General features: G+C 57.9%; 8 protein-coding genes across 8 annotated transcripts; 4 read left to right on the top strand and 4 right to left on the bottom strand.

The window, feature by feature from the left end:
• Positions 1-2,189: 2,189 nt before the first annotated feature.
• Positions 2,190-3,981, bottom strand: DICSQDRAFT_151310 (uncharacterized protein; the record flags this gene model as incomplete). Its single annotated transcript, XM_007360328.1, has 3 exons — positions 2,190-2,236; positions 2,265-2,744; positions 2,808-3,981. 3 exons carry the CDS (start codon positions 3,979-3,981, stop codon positions 2,190-2,192), a joined length of 1,701 nt encoding a protein of 566 aa, XP_007360390.1.
• Positions 3,982-5,270: 1,289 nt separating this feature from the next.
• Positions 5,271-6,299, top strand: DICSQDRAFT_176655 (uncharacterized protein). Its single transcript, XM_007360327.1, has 2 exons — positions 5,271-5,699; positions 5,769-6,299. Exons 1-2 carry the CDS (start codon positions 5,311-5,313, stop codon positions 6,235-6,237), a joined length of 858 nt encoding a protein of 285 aa, XP_007360389.1. The 5' UTR covers positions 5,271-5,310; the 3' UTR covers positions 6,238-6,299.
• Positions 6,300-6,354: 55 nt separating this feature from the next.
• On the bottom strand, positions 6,355-8,251 carry DICSQDRAFT_151307 (PCI-domain-containing protein). The gene is made up of 8 exons (XM_007360326.1): positions 8,116-8,251; positions 7,993-8,052; positions 7,694-7,939; positions 7,290-7,640; positions 7,093-7,230; positions 6,930-7,042; positions 6,738-6,879; positions 6,355-6,686 (listed from the first exon to the last, which is right to left on the bottom strand). Exons 1-8 carry the CDS (start codon positions 8,194-8,196, stop codon positions 6,384-6,386), a joined length of 1,434 nt encoding a protein of 477 aa, XP_007360388.1. The 5' UTR covers positions 8,197-8,251; the 3' UTR covers positions 6,355-6,383.
• Positions 8,252-8,594: 343 nt separating this feature from the next.
• DICSQDRAFT_95792 (uncharacterized protein) lies at positions 8,595-11,165 on the bottom strand (the record flags this gene model as incomplete). Its single annotated transcript, XM_007360325.1, has 2 exons — positions 8,595-10,667; positions 10,767-11,165. The coding sequence occupies 2 exons, from the start codon at positions 11,163-11,165 to the stop codon at positions 8,595-8,597; spliced, it is 2,472 nt and encodes an 823-aa protein (XP_007360387.1).
• A 69-nt stretch (positions 11,166-11,234) lies between these two features.
• DICSQDRAFT_158554 (uncharacterized protein) lies at positions 11,235-13,592 on the bottom strand. The gene is made up of 2 exons (XM_007360324.1): positions 13,478-13,592; positions 11,235-13,425 (listed from the first exon to the last, which is right to left on the bottom strand). Exons 1-2 carry the CDS (start codon positions 13,584-13,586, stop codon positions 11,783-11,785), a joined length of 1,752 nt encoding a protein of 583 aa, XP_007360386.1. The 5' UTR covers positions 13,587-13,592; the 3' UTR covers positions 11,235-11,782.
• Positions 13,593-13,962: 370 nt separating this feature from the next.
• On the top strand, positions 13,963-16,922 carry DICSQDRAFT_131180 (uncharacterized protein). The gene is made up of 2 exons (XM_007360323.1): positions 13,963-15,117; positions 15,176-16,922. The coding sequence occupies exons 1-2, from the start codon at positions 14,116-14,118 to the stop codon at positions 16,463-16,465; spliced, it is 2,292 nt and encodes a 763-aa protein (XP_007360385.1). The 5' UTR covers positions 13,963-14,115; the 3' UTR covers positions 16,466-16,922.
• Positions 16,923-18,670: 1,748 nt separating this feature from the next.
• DICSQDRAFT_176652 (ribonuclease T1) lies at positions 18,671-19,409 on the top strand (the record flags this gene model as incomplete). Its single annotated transcript, XM_007360322.1, has 5 exons — positions 18,671-18,770; positions 18,840-18,903; positions 18,957-18,987; positions 19,043-19,166; positions 19,219-19,409. The coding sequence occupies 5 exons, from the start codon at positions 18,671-18,673 to the stop codon at positions 19,272-19,274; spliced, it is 375 nt and encodes a 124-aa protein (XP_007360384.1). The 3' UTR covers positions 19,275-19,409.
• Positions 19,410-20,184: 775 nt separating this feature from the next.
• Positions 20,185-20,819, top strand: DICSQDRAFT_123431 (uncharacterized protein; the record flags this gene model as incomplete). The annotated part of the gene is made up of 4 exons (XM_007360321.1): positions 20,185-20,311; positions 20,412-20,434; positions 20,619-20,718; positions 20,767-20,819. 4 exons carry the CDS (start codon positions 20,185-20,187, stop codon positions 20,817-20,819), a joined length of 303 nt encoding a protein of 100 aa, XP_007360383.1.
• Positions 20,820-20,870: the final 51 nt, after the last annotated feature.

Here is a 20,870-nt window from a genome sequence, read left to right as displayed (position 1 = left end):
GGGGCTGCGTGCGGGAGCACCAGAACTTTCGGCTGAAAGTATCTGACAGACTTGCGGCGCGCGTCTACGGGCGCCTACTAAGAGCGGGGCTTTGCTGAGGGTGCGAAGGCGTTTTAGGGACGAGGTGATGGATCTCGCCTTCGGAGTGCGCGGTGTCGCAGCGAGGACAATGTCTTCTGGTTCGGTGACTATTTGCTCGACGGCACGGACGACTGGGTGGTCCTCTTCGATCGGACGTTCGCCCTTGCGGAATGGATCGTTGGTGAGAAAGAGCGTAGACTGCGACTGTGGCGGTGTCCTGAGGGAGCTAGATGTTCTGCTCGACGCGGAGGAGTCGGTAGAGGGTCTGCGGATGGCAACAGCAAGAGTATGCCTGTGATCGGAACCAGTGGATTCTCGACGTCGCGGACGGCTAATTACCTCGCGCGACTTTTTCAGCGAGGCTTGAGAGAGCTTCCGGAGCCGGGAGAGCGAGGTGCGGGAGCGCGAGAGCAAAGATGGATGGTATGCCCGCTGGTAGTCTGGATATCCGAAGGTTATTGACTTTATTTGATACGGACATTGAGTGGATGCTCACCGAAGACGGGCGCGAAGTGCGCGGTATCAGCAGGACAAAGAGATAGACGTAGCTCGTCGTAGGTAATCTCCTCGAACTCTTCGTTTTCCTGCTCTGAGGCAAGCGGCAGGCCTTCGGAAGGAGCTCCGGAGGGCGAGGTCGGGATGAGGGCGAAGGCCTGCTCCGAAGGTGGGTTGTCAGTGAATGTTTCGGAAAGCGGGGAGGGCCCGGCCGAGGCACGCAGCGAGCCTTGACGGCCGTTCGCAAGTCTCGACTGAAGAGAAGGCTTGGATGGATGCATAGTGACTCACAAGTCCTTGGATCGTGGACCCGTTGGGGAGGGAGAAGCTTGACGGACTCGCAGTAGATGAGGACGGCCGCGAATGAAGAGTGCGTGGAATCCTCCTGGCCCAGGCGCGAGTCTTCACACCTTGCGAGATATCGAAAGCGACCAACCGAAGATGAGAAATGGATACCTCAGATCGCGGGGGACACAAGCAAGCACCACGGAAGAGAATGTCTGCGCCGACCGGGCCTGCCTCGAGGCTGCTGCCCACCCAGGCGCCGCCGTGTTCTCCGGTAAGCGCACTGGCTTGTACTTAATCTCTCATGTCGTTTACCGCCCCCCCCTCTCGACCCTCGCCTCCTAACAATCACTGACCGCGGTCTCTATCTTATGTTGCGCTCATGGCGCGCGAATAGATGTCACTGGAGCAAACTCCTCAAATATCGTGCTCCTCCGTTACGAGTACTGGCGTTCTCATGCCGTTCGGACACCGGTCCTCCTACTCGCGTTCTTGCCCATGCACGAGGTATCTGCACACCGGGTAACATGTGCTAATTCAGTATTAGGGCGTTCTACGGAACCTACGGCTGCGCTGTGGTCATCCTCTCCGAGCAGCTGGTCTGGGCCACCACGGTCGTCCACCTAACCTTGACAGCGCGATCGTGGCTCTCACTTGAAACATCCTCAGCTCACCCCACCCAGCAGTCATGGGTCCAATTCTTCCAAGCCATAAACATACGTATAGGTCACGGTGAGACTGGTCGCTTAGTTCCTTCGCACCTCCGTTCACCAGGACCTATTCGACTGACGGAGATTACTCGCCTCTCCAGGTACCCCATTCTGCAGACTCTTCTAGAGGTTCTGCTTCGAAATTCATCTTCGAATCAGGATGCTCTTCGATATATCATTGATATGTCATTCCGCGCATCCACCCTTTACCGTTCGATACGATCGACACGCAGATGGGGCGTGGCCTCGAGTGCATAACACAGAGCCAATGATCCTCCTGTTTCGGGCCATCCTAGGCGGTGTCCGATAACTCTGTTGTCTGCCGTAAAAGACAATCGTGTCCCCAGATAGACTTTGAAAAATATGGCGCATGCCATTGTTGCTCCTTCACGTTTGAGGGCTCCGAGACACGTGAGAGGTATGCGAACACCCAAGAGGAGCTGTCAATTCCTAACGCTACAAATCCACTCCGGATCAGCTGCAACGGGCATCAACATGACCAGGCACATGAGAGGCGAAATAGACAGAATGACATGAGCTACAGCAATGGTTCCGTTTCACCCCGTCTATCCCGTCGACTGACGTATTCTACAGCTGCGCGGATGCTCCGAACAATCCTCACCGTCGCTCTGCCCGCCCCATGGTCACGATCGTTGAATGTGCTTCTAACAACTCCGGCCATCCAGAACAAACCCGCAAGGGCCCAGACCACACCCAACGCAGTAGACGTCCCCACAACCGAGAATACCGTGCGACGCTGGTCGAACGGCCACGGGATGCTCACGGTCTGAGACCAGGAGCCCGGGCCGACCTGCCTGAAGGCGTGCATCCCCTTCCCGGCCACGCCGCTTACCCCACCTTCGCCGCCGTCGCACCAGAGCACCATGCTCCCCTGCTCCTCGGCACGCGCCTTAGCCTGCTCCCACATCGCGAGCCCGATGCTCGTGTGCCACGTTCGGGCCGGGGCGAGGATGAGTGCGGGGCGAGACGGCAGGCCAGCGAACGAAGAGGAAGTCGAGAAGTCGAGGCAGATGGATGCAGTGAAGTCGACGGGCCGCGTGTAGTTGGGACCCGGAGCCCATGATGGAGCCGACCACCCCCTTGGGGCCTTGAGCTGCATTGTGAACATGGTCGGCCTCTCGTTGGAAGGCGTCATCGAGAACGACTCGGCTACTACATGAAGGGAGGTAAATGCATGAGCATCACTTCGGAAGCATGAATGATAAGCGAGCTTACTTGGGACAAGATGTCTTTTGTAATATTCGAACACCACGCCCTCTGAACTCAGGAGAACGAGCCCGTTTCTCCTCATGCCGGCCCTCCAGACGCCGTCTGCTGAGTCTTCATGAACGATCTCGTCAAAGCCAATGCCGTAGTAGACGCCGCGATTCATGCGTTGCTGTGTCTTGTTGAATGCATCTTCCCTCTCGTTGCGGGACTGGAAATGCACGGCGCTCTCGGGCCAGAGCACGATTTGTGCACTGCTCTGCAGCGTCCTCGACTCTGCTATGTAGTCATCCAAGCCAGGAGGGCCCAATGGCCTCCCATTCCTCATTGGGAACGGCAGGGCGCAAGCGACGCCAAAAGGGGTAACGTTCCGGGCGGCGACATGAGTGGGCAAGTCGGATGTGAAGTAAGAAGGGACGGCCAGGGCGAGTAACAGCCCCGTTAGGAGATGCGTTGAACTCGGGCTACGCGATGGCTCGTAGCTTGTTGCGGTGGTGCCATTGGCATTGGGAGTAGGAGGAGTGACCTCGACGGCAGGAAAATCGTCTTCAGCCACAGAGATGAGGTGAGGAGCGGCGGTCACGATTACCTCCTCGTCGCTTGACCCTACTATCCATTTTCCAGCCGCATCCGCGAAGACGACAGCCCAGGCCGCAACCACCCAGTTGATTGCGACCTGTCCACCGACGTGCCTGAGCCACGCGTATCCTCCAACCTGGACGACCGGACTCCAGGTTGCGAGCTGGCCAATCGGGCTGCAGTACTCAACTAGAGCCCAAGCGGTAGCCCAAGTGGCTGGAAAGACTGTGGCGAGAGCCCATGAAGTGCGAAAGGCGCGTTCGAGGTAGTACCCGAGGGCCACTGCAGATGCAGCGATGACAGTTGTCACTGTAGAGATCAATGCCAATACAAAAAGTGAGATGGACGGCGTTGACAGAGCGTGCAAGGATGATCCCGCGTGCGCTATAGCTATGGAAAGGGTAATCAAGATGATTTGTTTAGCCCCACCGGACCAGTTGCGTCGTGGAACGATAGTACCCGCATGCAGGCGCAATATTGCGAGTAGCAGGACGAGAGGGGGTAAAGAAGGCGTTGGGGACAACGCTCCTAGGGCAAGAATGGGTGCGAGAGTAAGGTAGGTCCAAGAAGGATGTTGGATTGGGAGTGATGCGATAGAGGGCATGGCGATGGCTGGGAGATACTACGCTACGGGGAAACCGACGCGAAAAAAAGCCTAAGAAGTCGGGGGAAGCACGCAGCTGCGGTAAGTATGGCATGGCAAAGACGCTCGAGTCCTTGTGTGGTGAAGCATAGGCGACGTCAACACGCCCCCTGAGTATAGTCCGTAGTACCATCACAAGAGTGACCTGCTCTGCGCCGCTACTGATACAAGGGGCGACAGGACATGGGACATATTGAAGCAATCTATACTTAGTCGACAAGGTGCGCTCCACGGCTGCTACACAGTCCTCGGTCGACGGTCGGCGATACGACTTGAAGTAACGATAGTACAATCACTAAATTTGTGCCGCTTCTTTCAATACATCTGGTACAGTGTTACAAGAGGCCGGAATCCACGGGCTGCGTATGGACGACGCGGTCGCAATCAGCACTTGCACTCTCCAGGCTTGCAAGCGCAGCTATATGGCCGAAGTTAGACATCAGGAACCAACGAGACCTTGGAAAACGTACGAGGAGCCGCAGCTGCAACTGTTCGAGCCACAGTTGGCTTGGTTCTTAGGGGGCTCGCTGCTGCAGGCGCAATTAGGGTACGAGCAGTCGCTGCTAGATGTCTGGGTGGCGCACTGGACGTTGGAAGGCTGCGACGCATGTCAGCGGGAGGAAGACAGCTAGCGGAGGAAGCACGACGCACCATGTTGAAGAGGGTGTGAACGTTGAGTGTGAGAGGCTCTGGCATCCAAGGCCTGTACCCGCGTCCTTTTATATCCAAACTATCTTTATCAGATAAGAACAGACGTCCCCATGGAGCCCCTGTGGTCGTTCCGGGGCGCGAGAGACACAAGGGAGCATCCCTAAAGCGGCCTTGATGGCTTATCGGTTTGTTATTCAGAATCCATCACCTGGGGCGTCCGTGCCTTCGCGACGTATCATAAGGCACACATTTGAAGACTCTTCGTGCAAACGCGACTCGTGCTCCCTGGGCTGTGCGGTCGAAGCTTACCCACGAACGTGGCTACAGAACACTTGGCATACGTATACGGATGCTGCGAATCCCGTAATCAATATCATGTTCTGAAGCTACGGCGTGCTTCCCGGCACGCAGGCGGAGGGTACATGCAACACGGAGCTTCACAAACAATCAGAGCAGATGGTGCAGAGGCGACTCGACGGACCGAGACCTCCCTCTGAGCTTCTCGGCTTGCTCCGGTCACTCTCACGCTCCATACTTGGTAAGAGAAGCGCCGATGCCGACTTTCTGACGGCTCGTCCCAGCTCTCCCGTTCATCATCTGGTCTTTGCTCCGCTGTGACGCCGTCCTCCTCTGTTATCTATGGCGACCAAGCGCATTGCGAATCAAGTCCACAAGCAGGCGTCCCGCCTGCTCCGCGAGGGCTACATCCAGCAGGAGCCCGCCTGGTTCCGCGCTGTCCTCGACAACCCTCCTCTGCCCCTCCCCGCCCGCGCGCCCCCGTCGCGTACGCGTTTCGACACCCCGTCCGGGGCCCCACTCACGGCCCCCGCGGACAGCAAAAAGACGAAGCCGCTCCCGATCAAGTACGTGGAGGACGAGCTCCGGCGGCAGTTCTTCCGCGACCACCCCTTCGAGGCGTTCCGGCAGACCACCCTCGTGGAGGGCGCGACGGTAGACACGGAGCATCCTATCCGCGGGGCACAGTGGAGGAGGTTGCGGCAGAGAGGCCGGAATCCCTCGCCAGAAGAGTGCGTGTCACAGTTGTCCCGTCGTTTCGCTTTTGTCTCCATGATGCTGACTCAAGGAACGTATGACAGCGCTATCCGCTATGCGGTAAATCTGTACGAGCACCACGACATGGATCTGTCGTCAGCATACGCGTCTGCGGTCGCCCAGTTCCGTTCACTGCGTGCTGAGCTGGAGGTCGCGCGTGCAGTTGCGCGCTCTGAGGCGGAGCATCTTGGAATGGAGTTCGGTCCCTCGCAAGTTGAGATTACGTTTGCGAAAGAACACAAGGCGTTCCGGACGTTCCAGGAGGCTGCTGAGCACGATCATACGGCGGAGACGGAAAGAAAACGTTGGAAGGCGGTCGTGGAACGCGAGGGCAGGCCAGACAACTGGACGAAGGGGCAGGAGTACACGCGGCTGTGGAAGGAGGGTGTCCGGCCAGTATACGCGCCGGTTTTCGTCGACCCGCAGATCAAACCAGAAGGTCTGGTAACACAAGAACAGGCTACACAAAAGATCTCTGCACAGGCCGACTTCATGAAAGTCATAACAGCATAGACGGCAGGATGTACTCGACGCTTTCGTTTGTTTCGTACATTACCTCGGAAATAATGCGCGTGTCATGCTTTTCGAACGTCAGCCAAAAAGCCCTCAAGAAACGAAGAAAGGATTGTCCACAGTATAGCTACAGTAAGTCCAGTACATCATGACGTCGCCTTCACTGCTCTTGACTGGGCCGCCTGCGCGGCGTTCACGCCCATCCAAGTCTTCTCAACGAGCCCCAGTAGCCTGGACATGTCCGAACTCCAGTCGTTCATGACATCCTCCGCACTCCTACTCTTGCGGAAGTTGACAATGCCTGCTGGTCGGTCGGTCCGTGCCCAAACGGTCCCGGAGACAACCAGTCGGCATAAAATCTCTTCAGTTTGTTGTTGCGTGAGGTCAAGAAGAGAAGTCAAGCGAGCAAGGGTGATGCGGGTGTAGTATTGTGACACGATGCGGATGTTCTGCAGAGGTCGTTAGCTCTATGAGTTACTACGGTGACAGGGTATACTTACGTGCTCGATGACCCTGGTATGCAGGTCTTCCCATAGCTTGGGCGAGCTGAAGACACTAGTTTTCTTCAAGTGTGGGCCGTATATTTGCTCAATACCGGGCCAGCGCATGAGCTCAGGTGTTGTGAAGCATTTGACTAACGCGCTGCAGCTGCGCTTCAGCTTGATGTTCTGAATGAGAGGACAGTCACTCACTAGTGCAGCTCAAGCTTTGGAAGCGCAGGATCTAGGAACAGACGGTGGAGCATGTCAGACTGCTCGTTCTCGTGAGGCGCCAGGACAACATAGTAGACGATATGCTCGAGAGCCTAAAGAGAAGATGTGAGTATGTTCAACGATATCAGCAGGTGTCACTTACTTCACGCCCACGACCGTTAACCTCCTCCTTGATTGCCGGGGTCTCCCAGACCTTGTGGTAGTACTTCGCAGCATCAAGGTACGCGCTCTGGTGTAGCGCATATTGGATCATCATATCGTAGTACTTGAGTTTGAGGTCCTGAACGTGCGGCCATACGTCAGTGAGGACTCCAGAATCGACAAGCGGATTGTGCGTACCTCGTTCTCCTTGTTCTTGAGGAACTCCTCGTTCACCTTCCGACCACCCACGCGCACCCTCACCCACTCGGATTCACCACCGCCAATGGCATCTTTGCCATCCTGACCGATCTCGGCGTCTTTGAGACGAGCGAGCGCGATCAAGAGGCGCATTTGCTCCAATATGAATTCGGTCTTCTCTCGTCGATCCATCGACGAGTACGTCTCAACTTGGAGATCGCTGAGCAGGTCAGAAGCAAGCTGAAGAGAGTCTTTGCGGGAAGCAGGAGTGGCGGAAGGGGCGTTGGCGAGGGACTCATGGTGGTGCGCAAGGAGGAGAGTGATGCGCGCGCGGGGTGTTTCGAGGAAAATCTGGGCAAATAATGTCAGCAGGCTTAAAGTATGCAATACCAGAACATACTCACCTTCCCTTCCGTGACGGTCCTCAAGGTCTCGATGAGCTCCAGCCACTTCTCCGTACCTGCGGATTTCCGGATGTCCTCGAGCCAACCAATAGCCTGCTCCACCAGAGCTTGAATGGCCGCCTTAAGCTGCCCATGCTTCTTGCTCAAAGTACTAATGTTGGTATTCAATATTTCGAGGTTCCCGGCCTTGTAGCAGAGCTCGGATGCTTCCTTCACGAGGCGATTGGTCGAGTTCATGTCTGAGGCCTACAAAACACCTAGTCAGCAAGGCTCGCGAGTCCTGAGGGTAAGGTGTCCACATTGCGAGTTTGCTTCTCCAAAATGTAAATCTTGTCCAAAGCCTCCTGCAGCTTTCCGGACTGAAAGGCAAGCGGATTTCAGCTTGTGCCACAACGGACACCATAGCACGGTTCAGGCCGCACCTGTGCCAGACTCCGCACTTCCGGAAGAAGTTCATCGACCTCCTTAGTGTAGTCCTTCTCCTGCTTTTTGGGATCGGCCATGATGTATGTCGGGTAAGGGGACGAGGATGAGAGCCAAGGACTGGTCGCGGTTCTGAGAGTAGACTGACGCGTCGCGTACAGACGCTCTCCCTCTTCCCTTCCAAATCCGGCGTTCCTCCAGGATTCGGTCACGTGAAATGGCTCGCGCGTCTTCATGCAAGCGCCGAAGTGGAATCGCAGAGGCTCGTACGGAACGTCTTCGGTTGGTTCAAGTTCGTCGACGTCGACATCGGCAGCTTCGGCTTGCTGAGAGACTTCGGGGCGACTCTCGCTCACTACAGCTACGGTCTCGGGAGCACAAGAAATAATGATATTGTCATTCACAGCAGATTCCTACGTTAGTGCCAGCACAGAGTCGTCCGTATGTAAGCATAGAGCATAAAACCATAGTCGAGGAATTATTGACAAACAGGGGTGATCTCCGCCAGAACCGCATTGCCGTTCGTGTACGTCGACGCCTGGGGCTCCGCCTTGGCGAGGGCCTGCTTCTCGTCGAGCGCGTGCTCGGAGGAGGCCGCGTGCGACTGCTGGGCGAATTTTGAGAGGATGGGCATGTGGGACATAGAGGTGGGCATAAATGAGAACATAAATCGGATGGGTGCGGTGTAGAAGCGGACGACGTTGTACGTCAGGTTGACGGCACCGTGGACGACCGCGCTGGGCATGAACATGGAGATCGGGGGGACGTTGTTCTCCAGCGTGCTGTCGTCCGAGGCTTCAGACTCGGTGTCGGGTTCGAACGGCTCTGTTCCCTTCTCTTCGGTCGGCGGGACAGCATCGATGCTGACCTCACTGTACTCGGGGACGACCATCACCTCAGCCTCGACGTAGACGGGCGTGGCGTCGATCGAGGCTTCAGTCGTCTCCGGCATGACCTGGACGTCAGCGTCAACGAGCAGGGGGACTGCCTGGATAGACATCTCCTGGACCTGGGGACGGGCGGACACGCCCGCGTCGAACATGATCGGCGTCGCATCGACGGCCTTGTCCGACTTGGGCGGAGGGACGTAGGGCGCGGGGGGAGGCTGGAGCTTCCTCTCGGACAGCCGGATGTGCTGGACGTGCGGAAGGATCTCGGCGACCCTCTGCCACGCGTTCGCGTTCGCTTCGACGGCGCCCGCACGGCTCTTGGGCTCGAAGTACTTCAGCGTCTCGAGGTAGGGCGTGAGGTGGCTGAGCAGCACCGCGGTCTGCAGGGGGTTCTTGATCCACGAGTGCCCGACGTGCAGACGGAGCAGCGCACGAGAGCACACGGTGCGCGTCGAGTACACCTCGTCGCTCGACAGCTCTGCCGCGTTCACGACGAGCGCGAGCGTGTGCAGACGACGGCATTCGCGCGTGAGGGGCACGATGCTCTCGAGGGTGATAGACGGGGCTGGGCCGGTGGGCGGGAACCGCGCGTTGGGCGACAGACGGAGGATCTCGATGTTGGGGCAGACGCGCGCAATGTGGGCCACGTCCCGCTCCTCGAAGATCACCGACTCGGGCAGGTCGACCTCGAACCGCCACAGACGCGGCAGCATCGAGAAGTACGTCAGCGGGAGGCGGTGCATCGGCGCGTCCCCGCCCCGCGACGTCGCGCGGACGAGCTCCCCGAACCGCGACGCACTCGTCGCGGAGACGCGCAGGGACTGCAGCGTGTCCGCGAACTGGTCGCACACGGCCGCGCACAGGTCGTGCCAGTCGATGGGCTGGGGCGGGTCCTCCATCACCAAATCGAGCTGCGCCAGGGGGCTCGTGAGGTGCTTGAGGAACATGGCCAGGTTCGCGGCCTCGCCCGTCAGCGTGAGGTTGCTCAATTTCGCGAAGGCGCCGCGGCGAGGCCCGTCGCGCGTGAGGCGCACCGCTGCCTTGCGTGCCTCGGAGAAGTCCGCTTCGTCTGCTGAGAAGACGCCGCTGTCGGTGCCCCCCACGGAGCTCGGCGTCGAGTAGCCAGAGCCGGGGCTGATGTCGTCGAAGAAGCCCTCGACCGCAGTGGTCGAGCGGGCGGAGAGGTCGACCCCCAGCGTCTTCAGCAGGGGGAGGCCTGCAGCCCACTTGCCGACCTTCGACGCGAGCGCACCGGGGGCGGTGAGCGCGAGCTTCTCGAGCTTCGCGTTGTCCTGGAACGTCTCCACGAACTTGTCGGGGAGGTTCGTGTGGAGCGTGAACGAGAAGGACTTGAGGCCCTTGTGGCCCGCGATCTCCTCCAGGATGTCGTTGATGCGCGGGCTCTTCGAGCCCACCTCGAGCTGGACGGACTCGACGAACGGCCCGAGGAACATGCGGCACCGCTCGAGGTTCGCCGCAGTCTCGACCTTCCACGTGAGCGACGCGAGGTTGGGCAGCAGATACGTCGCCGGGCGGTGCTCCTCGAGGAGGGGGAGGATCGACGGGGCGATGTTCCCCGACATCTCGACGTACGCGATGCTCTTCACGCGCTGGCCGTAGGCGAGCACGCGGGCCCAGTCGTCGCCCTCGGGGGCCTTCGTCTGCTCGGCAAATTGGGAGAGCAGGGAAGCAGGGGCAGCAGATGTGAACAGTTGTGTGAGTAACGGCGCTTGCGGTGCCGACAGAGACAGAAGGCGTACCAGGCCCATGCCCGGTCTGCGGGCACGTTTCAGTATGGTGCTCGGGAACAGGCCGAGGAGCGGGGTGAGGCTGTCGAGGTCACGCCAGAGAACGTTCAGAGCCGGCTCCTTGAAGGCCTTGCAGGTGCGCGCGAGGCGCGAGACCGAACGGCGCCCCTGAGGGGTCTCCAGGATGGCCTCAAGGAGCTTCTGTGTAGCGTCGGCGTCACGGAGAATGATGGGCTTCATCTTCTGCTGGTGGACGGCGTACGGGGTGTAGTTGTCGACCTTGATGGAGGCGGTGGACTTCAGTGAGACCGTGGACTTGCGAGAGCGGAGGCTGCCGAGGCGCGGACGCGGAATCTGCGAAATATAGTCTGCGAGAGAGGAGCGACGCGAGAGAGACGGGTCCGTAGACATGACGGGCGAGTTGTGGATCGAGTCGATACTTATTGCACTTGTAGCCTGCGGATCGTAAGGCTTTGGGGAGGAACTGGCACGTTCAATCTGGAATAGATATAGCAGTTGACGCGAAAGGAGATGAAGCTTCGTGGAGGATCTGAGGGTACGGGATTGGACAGAGTCGTGCTTCGACAGACACACGGAGGTGCACAATGCGACGGTGAGTTAGGAAGTTCCGAGAGACGTGAGGGCGGAAAAATATACTGTTGGCTGAAACGCTGTCCACTCGCCGGCGCATGGTGGTCGTGGCTCGTCGCACATTGATAGAACGCTGGGGTCTACACCTGCAATCGTAAGCACGCACGATCAACGAGGACATAAGCTCTGCCAGAACACGGGCGGACAGTGCGCAGCCGCCCATAACACGGTAGCACGCGCCTCACGTGAGTCGCGACACGCCTCGTCCACACGTCTCGGGGAGGAGCATGTTTATGCCATGGGAGGAGCTTCTGTACTGGACGCACACGACCTGCACGACCACAGCACTGTCGCAAGGTGATTGTGCAGCGCAAGTCAAGCATGCAGATCAAAGTGAGTATTCCGTACAGATGAGTGGACACATACTGTGACACAGCCTACAACTCCCCCGCTTCCCAGGGCACAGGATCGCCCTCCCAGTCCTCTTCGGTGCCTTCGCCATGCTCAGACTCCTCTCCGACATCCCATATCTCTCCCCCTTTAGCGGCGTCATAATGAGTCTCCCTGCTCCCATATAGAAGCCCTCGCACGACCTTCTCCTCTTCTGTCTCCCTCTTACGCCCGCCAGGCGAAATGGCCAGCACTCGCTGCAATTCGTCTGGCAGGGTCACTTCAAACCTTCCAGGATCGACAGAAGACGCAAGGAGCGCCGCCGACTCGCAAGACCCCTGTCGTGCTCCCCAGTGCGCCTCCCAATCGGATCCCGTATCGTCTACGTGACCGGCTGCAGGTAACTGCGCGAGCGGGTCAAGTTCCCGGACTTGGATCTCGTCGTCCTCCAGGCTGTCTGCGCCTTCGTCGTCGGCACCGTCGGCGCCGTGAAGCAACTTAGGCTTCTTCCGCCCGAGGGGACCGGACTTCCCCCTCCTCTTCTCGGCGTACATCGGTCCCGAAGGTTTCGATGCATCTGGGGGAGGCGGTGACGGCGGAAGGAGAGGCAAGTTTAGGAGAGCGTTCGAGCCGGTGGTATTGTCGTCGTTGGTATCGTCAAGATCATTCGGGAATGTACGCTTGTTGCCGGCTCGCGAAGAAGAGCTGGAGGCGCCCGACAGGCTCGAGGAGATACCGGGAGGACCTTTCGATTGAGACGTGCTGGCCGGTCCGATATCTGCACGTAAGTCGTCCTTCGTCGGCACAAATGCCCCGGGTATACCGCGCTTCTTGTTGACAATACGCCGTGTAGATTGTCCGGACCTGGCCGGAATCGCGGCGGACACTTCGAGACTCTTCAGCCGGGGCTTCAAACTCCAGTCCTCTTCCTCGTCCGAGGAGGGAGTGAGGGCTCGTGATATCTCCCGCTTCGAACCAGAACCAGACGCTGAGGAAGCGCTCTTCTTGTGGGAAGACGAGAGCACTTTCATAGGACGTCTCTCGCCGTTCGTGAGCGCGTCATCGAAGAGCACCTTGAAGTTCCTCCCGCCCGTGCGAGGCTTCATGGGCGTGTCAGCAATAATCGAGTCATTGACATCCGCAGCGAAGTCATCTCCGTCTGACGCGTCTGGGCTATCAAGGAGAGCAGCACGGCCCGTGAAGGAGAGGGTGGCCTGGGAGGAGACACGTGCGCGCTTCTCCTTGACTGGAGAGGGTGAGACCTGTTCTCCTCGGAGACGTTTACGTGCTCTTGTGAGTGCAGAATCTGCTGCGGGGGACGACGGTGGGCGCGGTACCAGAAGGAGGGGCTCAATGGGTGGGAAGGGGTCGGGAGAAGGCGAGCGAGGGGGAGCATGTGGTTTGTTCTTCGGTTTGGATGGGGTAGCGAAGGGATTCGAACGCGATTGATTAGATGCACGTTGTGATGATGAAGCATGGTTCGGGTACTTGTTCCTGTTCTTGACAGGAGAGAATGGATTGGAAGTCGAAACGGGAGGATCGACCTTGACGGCTCGCGACTTGGTCAGGATGGATGAGGCAGGTGGTTGACGTGGTAGAGAGGGCGGGGGAGTGGAAGAGCGGGCAGAGTGAGAGAGGTTGCCGGATGGGGCAGCCTTTGAGAGGGACTTGTAGAGCTTGTACTTTGCGGCTGCATTACGGGTGAACGCGGCGGGATGGGAGGGAGATGAAGGGAGGCGTACCGATCGCTGGCTGGTCCTTGATCTCCTGTATGGAGGGATCTCTGCTGTGGTTGGCCCTGAAGCTGCGTTCCCAAGCCTTGATCTCGGCGCGGAGGGCAGCGACGTCCATCTGGAGAGGGGGGGAGGGGGAGATGTGGCGAGACGCGTGCAGACGCGCAGTGGGCAGAGAACACGGTCATGGGCGCTTGGACGGGTTGAGAGTGCTAGCAGCACGTGGGTATGCCCGGAAGGGGCAGGGCCGGGGGCGAGTGCTGCAAGGTCGGCCTCAGGCTCAGCTTTTTGTCCGCTCTCTTCGAGGAACAATCTGGCAGCAGCCCCCTCCCCTCTCTTTCGTCATACCTCTCCCCCTCATGAACTCGTATTTTATTCCCCATGATGACCCCACCCGCCAACACATCCCTCTCCCACCCCACCTCCAGCCCTTCCCTCGCCCTGGCCCCGGCTTCGCCTACCCCGGCCCCCATCCTCCCTTCCAGCCTTACCCTCTATCTTATCCTCTCCACCCTACTCAATACACGGCACAGTTCCATCCATCCATGCACCAGCAATATTCTCCCCATTCCCGGCCTCTCCCCCCGACGTTATTCAATGATCCCGCATTTTCTCCGGATCCGCGATACAACCTCCACTTCTTCAGCATGAACGACCGCGAGGAGATCTACCCTGCAAGTGTCTCAGATAGCCTTTCAGACTACGCACCAACCGTCGCCGATGATGAATCCGAGGTCGACCATAATCACCTCCCACCTCGCATGCGCCGCTTGACAAACCCTCATGGCGACGTTGTCGTCCCCCACGCCCAGCACGCCCGCTCTCAGTCCACGCCGTACATCCCTGCTACACCCCCTCCGCAAAACCTCTCGCGATCAACCTCTGCCAGGGTTATTCCTGTTCCTCCACCGAACCCCACCACACGCTCGTCCACCCCGGGCTCAGATCATCATCGAAGGTCTTCGCGAGAGGAGCTTCCTCAACACGTTCACAGACCACCTTCAGGACATGCTTCTGCGTCCGCTGCCGCTCAAGATTACTGGCAAGCGCCGCCGCCCTACTATGACTCCGGGAGTGATTCCTCTTCTTCATCGAATCCACAGACGCCTTCGAGCTCTCCACCTTTATCTACTCATCATCATCTACCGAGAGAGTCAAAAAGATCCCTCGTCGCTGCCCCTCCATTACCCAAGAACCGCTCTCCATCTGAAGCGCAACACACTTCTTCTGCTAACCCCTCTAGCGCTTATGGGGCCTCGCAGCCTAGGAACGACGTCGCTGCTCCTGCCCCCCAGACATCCTCGGTGAAGTCATCTGCGGTCCGCCCTGCGATCAGTCCCCGCAATGCCTCCGCTCCAGAATTGCATCCTCCACCGCCCCCCGTCGACGTCCCACCACGCCCTTCCACTGTGCCCATACCTGCACCGCCACGCGAGGGGCCGTCTGCTCCGCTTCGCGGTCGCAGAAAGAATAGCACGAATCCGAGCATCTCTACACCTCCGCGCGACCTGGACAGCATCGACGAGCTCGACGAGTCCGATCCACTTGGATTTGCGTGGCACCATGACGGGCCGTACGAGGCCATCGCCAAAGCGACAGGCTCTGGTCTCATCCCAGGAGCGGGCGCTCCAGCGAAGAAGTCCTCCAAGGTCCGTGCTTCCCAGTAGACAATACCGCGCACGTCTAATTGTCTGTTGATCAATGCAGCCGAAGCGTAAGCCCGTCCAACCTTACGACAGTGTCTCGGTCGGGGTCGTCCCCGGCCAGATTTTCCCGTCGGTCTCGCAGTACCAGCCGCAGGTCGCTGGCAACGGGATTCAGGTGGACCCTAGTGCGCTGCCCCCGAAGCCGCCGCCCGAGAATTTCCAAGTTACGTCCCCCCCGAGGAGTCCGCTCGCGCTGCCGGTTCAGCGTCACGTTCCTCCCACCGGCCGTCCTCCCCCGACCCCAGACCAGTACAACAATGTGCACCTGAACCTCATGGCGAACTCGGGTCCGCCGCCGCCGATCGACCTCTCTGCGACGGTTTCCGAAATGCGGGACTCGCGAATGCCGCGTCCCCAGCCCGCGCAGCCTTCTCCAGAAGCTCAACGGGCTCACGATCGTCGAGCTTCCCGGGCTCCCACGTACTCGGATGCGCAGCACCTGGACGTGCCGCAGCCATCCCCCCCGCTGCCGAACCCGTACTCCCCGGTCGGCTCCTCGTTCCCGAATGCGCCCCCGGCCGCGAGCCGGCACGAGTCCAGCCGGCCTGCTTCCGTGATGATGCAGCCACGCGCTGACCTGCCTCCGTCGAACGTCGTCCCGCGGCCGGACATCGCGCTCCCACCGGACCGCCAGCAGAAGGAGAAGGGGAAGTCGCTGTCGCTGCTCCCGCGGCATCTGCCCAAGAAGCTCGTCATGCCCGCGCCGCTGCAGCCGAACCAGAACCAGAATCAGAACCAGAACCAGCAGAACGTGCAGCCTGGGCAGGCACACGTCGAGTTCCTTGCGCAGCGCCATGCGCCTTCTGCGCCGTCGCTGCTCTCCGCGACGGGCTCGTCGGTGTCGGTCAACACGCAGCAACAGCAGCAGCAGCAACAACAACAACAACAGCAACAGCAGCAGGTGCGTGCAAAGGACATCCCGATAAGCCACGGGCCGAAGCTCCTGCGGAAGAGGCATACGACCGGGGCGCCGCTGCCCGAGCCGTCCATGGCGTCGAACACGACCGCGGCGATGTTCGCGGCGAAGGTGCGGTTCGCGGAGCCGGCGAGGGAGGAGTCGAGGGAGGAGCGGAAGAAGCGCGAGAAGGAGGAGGCGCGGCGGGAGAAGGAGGAGGCGAGGAGGGAGAAGGAGCGCGCGAAGATGCGGCTGCCGCCCGAGGTCCCGCTCCAGGGCATCTTCGCGGTCGACTACGTGAAGGAGGCGGAGCTCACGCGGGAGCGCGAGTTCGCGAAGGCGGCGGACGCGGTTGCGTCGAAGACGTCGGGGCGGAAGCTGAGCAAGCGCAGGTGAGGCTGCGTCGTGCTTCGGCGGGTCGTTGTGTTGTGTCGTTGCGTCGGCGTGTGCAGGGCAGGGCTGCTGTCGCGTTAGGCGGGCAGGCTGCTGCGTTGGTTTGTGTGTGTTTCCTATCAGGTCGGGAGCCGGTGGGGTGTCGCCGGTCTTGCACCTTTCTTGGGCCCTCTTCTCCGTCATGCTGTCTAGGTCGTTTCTTGCTTTGCCCCCATCCCCGCTTCCCATCACAGTCAAAACGGACGGTCTTCCCGCAGATGTTGTGCAGTACCTAATACCTTTAGCTGTTGTCCGCTGTTCAAATCGCATCATTCCCATATTCCCGTCGCATGGCATATCCCCATTGCTCCGTGTACTCATCGCTAATACCTGTATCAGCACCACACTCCTGGAGATTCCTTCCCCCCATATTGTATTCCCACCCACATCGCGCTGCATTCACGAAGTGTATGTAACTATCACGACTCTTCACGGATCTCTAAAATGCTGTAGACTATTGCTCGCTGCTGTGATGGAGGTTCTGCCGAGTTAGCAGTGCTGTAGGACTAAGGATTGGATCAGTATATGTCAGAAGTATCATACTATCCCTCAAGGGTTCTGCAAAATCTGCGAGATTTGCAACTCCTCCCCTCCTCATGCATCGCTCTGATATTTCCAAGACATAATACTAGACCCATTTCGATATCATCTGGCAACTTTTCGGAGCCAAATGAGCTGGAGGACGCCTTTGCGAGCAGGAGACATTTAGTTACACCTCTAGGCGAGTTGACGCCCAACTTGATATACAGATCTCTCTTTGTCTCTCACTGTGAAAGCTCAAATATCTTTTTGGATGAATGTATGGTTTCATTTTGAATACCAAGATCATCCCCGATAGCTCCGAAGATGGGTAGACATCCTAGGGAAGCCGTTTCTTTCAGGCGCTTATGGGTTTTGCAAAACCCCTTTCACATAGGTGCTGGGAACATGGCATCCCCATAGCTCGCGTTCAGCTCCACGGAATCTTACGAAAATAGGAGGACATATGATAGATGTCAGTCTCAGCAATGCCTGAAGTTTGTGGAATACATAGATCACTGTTGCTGGAGAGGCAGGTGCCATCATTCCTGGCGTTGCAGAACCCCTTGAGGGGGAGTTGGTGGGAGCTAGCCAGTTGGCCTCAAGCTGGCCCCTTGCCACCCCACCCGTACTTAGGCCAATTCCAGAGCTATGAACGGGCAATTTCGCGTAAGCATGTACTTTGTTCGATCTGGCTGTGGGCTCCGAATGCACGTGTCCGAGTAACCTTAATGAGCAGGAATGAACAGGCGATGATCCAAGAATAGTATACTGCACTCCTCTTGCTTCTTACCCATCATTTGTAGACGTCGGCATTGTAGCTCTCCGACGGATTTTTGTCAGCGCATTATGCTGCGCATATAGCGTTCCTAAAACTTTAGAAGCGCCTCACGACGAACGTTCGTAATATATAGATGGGTGCGCCTATCATTCGTACGCGTCAAGACGATGTTACCTCACCTTGTAAATCAGCCACCACCGACGTCAGACATATGACGAATAATCCCGATTGAGAAATAGATGCAGGCAGCACTGTACTTAATCGATGCTAACTTGGACAGGAGCCGCAAGCCTCCTAGAGGTCCATTATGGCTACCGAGCATTGTTCTTGCTAGGTAGCATTGACTCGGACAAATGTTCATGGTATGTTCTATACTAAGTATACGATCATCGCGCGTCGGCTGGCGGCATGATTGCATGGGCAGTGTGCAGAGACGTCTGGCCCACATGGCCTCGCGACCCAGAGAACCATCTTCGGATCGCCTGTGCGTGCGTGCACCCTCGAAAGTGCCGCCGTACGAACGTTCTTTATCTATCGCTCCACCCCAGACAATCGGATGCCTTGTTCGCTGATGGATGAACGGAAGAATCTCAGCACCTTTGGTCGAGTCTTTCGGAGACACATTGTGGCGGCCTGCACGAGACCAGGAAGCCAGCAACCGTTCTCGTGATGTCTGCTTCTCTGCCACCTCTGTACCCTCGTATGCGGGAAGTGGGGCCATGTGCATGCGTCCATCTTGAGTCTGTTTTAGACGATGGGCGCGAGCCGAAATCCTATAAAGCCTGTGGGCGAGGAGACCATTGAGCTAGCAAGGACATCCGTGCTCCTCGCGGCTTCGCACTTCACTCCGAGCACACCAGACTGCAGTCATGAAGTTCTCCACCATCTTCGCCCTCACGACTGCTCTCCTCGCCTCGACTGTTTCCGCGCGTATTGCCAGAAGGCAGTCCGGTGGTTGCGACTGTGCTGGTTAGTTTGGATCCCGCGGCTAGGAGTCAGGAGAGAACTCTCACCTCGTTGAACATTCCGTATACACAGGCACCGAGTACTCTAGCTCGGACATTCTGAATGCCATCAACGAGGCTCTGGACGGCGGCGCCAGGTGAGATCTGTCGAGTCCTCTCTACCCTGCTTGACGCTGACTAGGCGTTTCAGCGATTATCCACATGAGTACCATGATTATGAGGTACGTTAGCCACATACCTTGATTATCCTAGAGTAGTTACTGACGCTGCCTTCAGGGCTTCTCATTCCCCTCATGTTCAGGCACGTTCTATGAGTATCCTATTGAGCAGGATGACGTCTACACGGGCGGTAGCCCCGGCGCCGACCGCGTCATCTACGACGAAGACGGCGACTTCTGTGGTGAGCATGGTCTTACCTTTGGATGGATTACGGGCTGATGGCTCGCACACAGCGTGCTTGACCCACACCGGCGCGAGTGGCGACGACTTCCTCGAATGTGATTTTTGAATGACATGCTTTGACCTCTTTGGAAAGCGACATCTAGTTGCATGCCTGGTCTGTAATTGCTTTCGGCAGTACTATCCTGATTGTAAACTGTAGCGCAGCCACCTGATGAACATAGTATAACCAGGCAGATACCACCCCTGACAAGCCCTTGTGTGTTTGGTCAGCTCATCGAGCTTCTTGGACGCTACATGACAGTCACTCACCAGGAACTGGATGCATGCGACACGTATATCTGGGCATTGAGGGTCATATCAGCCACACGATGCCGCGTTGTGGTTCAATGCAAGCGAAAGTCCCGGTCACGAATAGCCATCGCGACCGTGTAGTTCTTATGTACTGAGAGGGGAACTGACCCCCCTCGATACAGAGATTCCCATGAGCACTATGAGTCCATATATATCTGGGTGGAACGATCAGCGGCAAGTCGTGCCCATCATTCCAACGGGGAATGAACGGAAGTGTATTGAGGGCTTGAACGCATAGGGAGTCGTACCACGCGGTCAGATCGGTCGCAGGGAAGACACCCCAATCGTCCTCGACAGGATTGCTCCAGTACTTAACGAGGTCGGGGCTGCTAGACAGCGCTCTATTATAGCTTCTATCTCCAGCTCGCTTCTCCTCAACGGTGCATTATTGGTCCCAATACGGGTGTCAAGCCGCGCAAGGAGAGTCACGCGTCTTAGAGTAGTGCTTGAGACCGTCGTCCTCAGGTCAATCGCTACGGAAGAGCGGGCTCAGTTCTGCTCTGAAAGGGTCGACAAGTCATTGGGCATACCTTCATGCGAGTTGTAAGACGCGCAGGGCCCTTTATAAACCCCTGAAATAGCGAACAACGTCCACCGAGCAGCGACCCGCACCGTTCGCTGCGCTTCGCCTCACCCCTCGCCATCCTCAGGTCGACCTCCAAGTCATGAAACTCTTGTCCATCTTCGCGCTCCTCTCGACCGTTTGGGTGGTGTCGGCATCGCCGGTGTCGCAGCCCGACTTCGCCTACGCACTGACCACAGACGAGGCCGCGGTCACCTGCAACTGCCAAGGTTAGCATGTGAGTCACCGCGAAAGCACAAGAAATGTGCTGAGACATTCCGAACAGGTAACATATTATCCAACGGTGATATTTCAAACGCACTCAATCAGGCTCAAAAACTTGGTGGGGGCGGGTACGAGAGCACAGGTCAATTGAGTGACTAATCGCTGACCCACGGGAACTCACTGCAGCACTTACCCCCACACGTTCAAAAACTTAGAAGTTCGCAGTACGCTATGTCAGGTTGCAGGAGGCGAAGCTTACTAGAAAGGCTCTCCTAGGGCTTCACCTTCCCGAACTGTACCAAACCCTTCCAGGAATATCCGGTCTTCAAGGGTGCCACCTATACTGGTGCCAAGCCTCCCGGACCAGACCGCGTGATTTACCAGACAAACGGCGGACAATTTTGCGGCAAGTGTGCATTACTTCACTGTTGGATATCAGCACTGATTGGGATCTGCACAGGCTGCGTCACTCACACGAATGCTGGAGGCAACGCTTTCCTGAAGTGCACGTAACTGTCAAGGCACATAAGATGTACCTGGAGATCAGGATCGAGAAAGATTATC

The sequence above is a fragment of the Dichomitus squalens genome (genome assembly GCF_000275845.1).
Source record: "Dichomitus squalens LYAD-421 SS1 unplaced genomic scaffold DICSQscaffold_1, whole genome shotgun sequence".
NCBI classification, from domain to species: domain Eukaryota; kingdom Fungi; phylum Basidiomycota; class Agaricomycetes; order Polyporales; family Polyporaceae; genus Dichomitus; species Dichomitus squalens.
The sequence above is the reverse complement of the archived record's forward strand: the minus strand, read 5'-3'. Positions and strand labels throughout refer to the sequence as shown.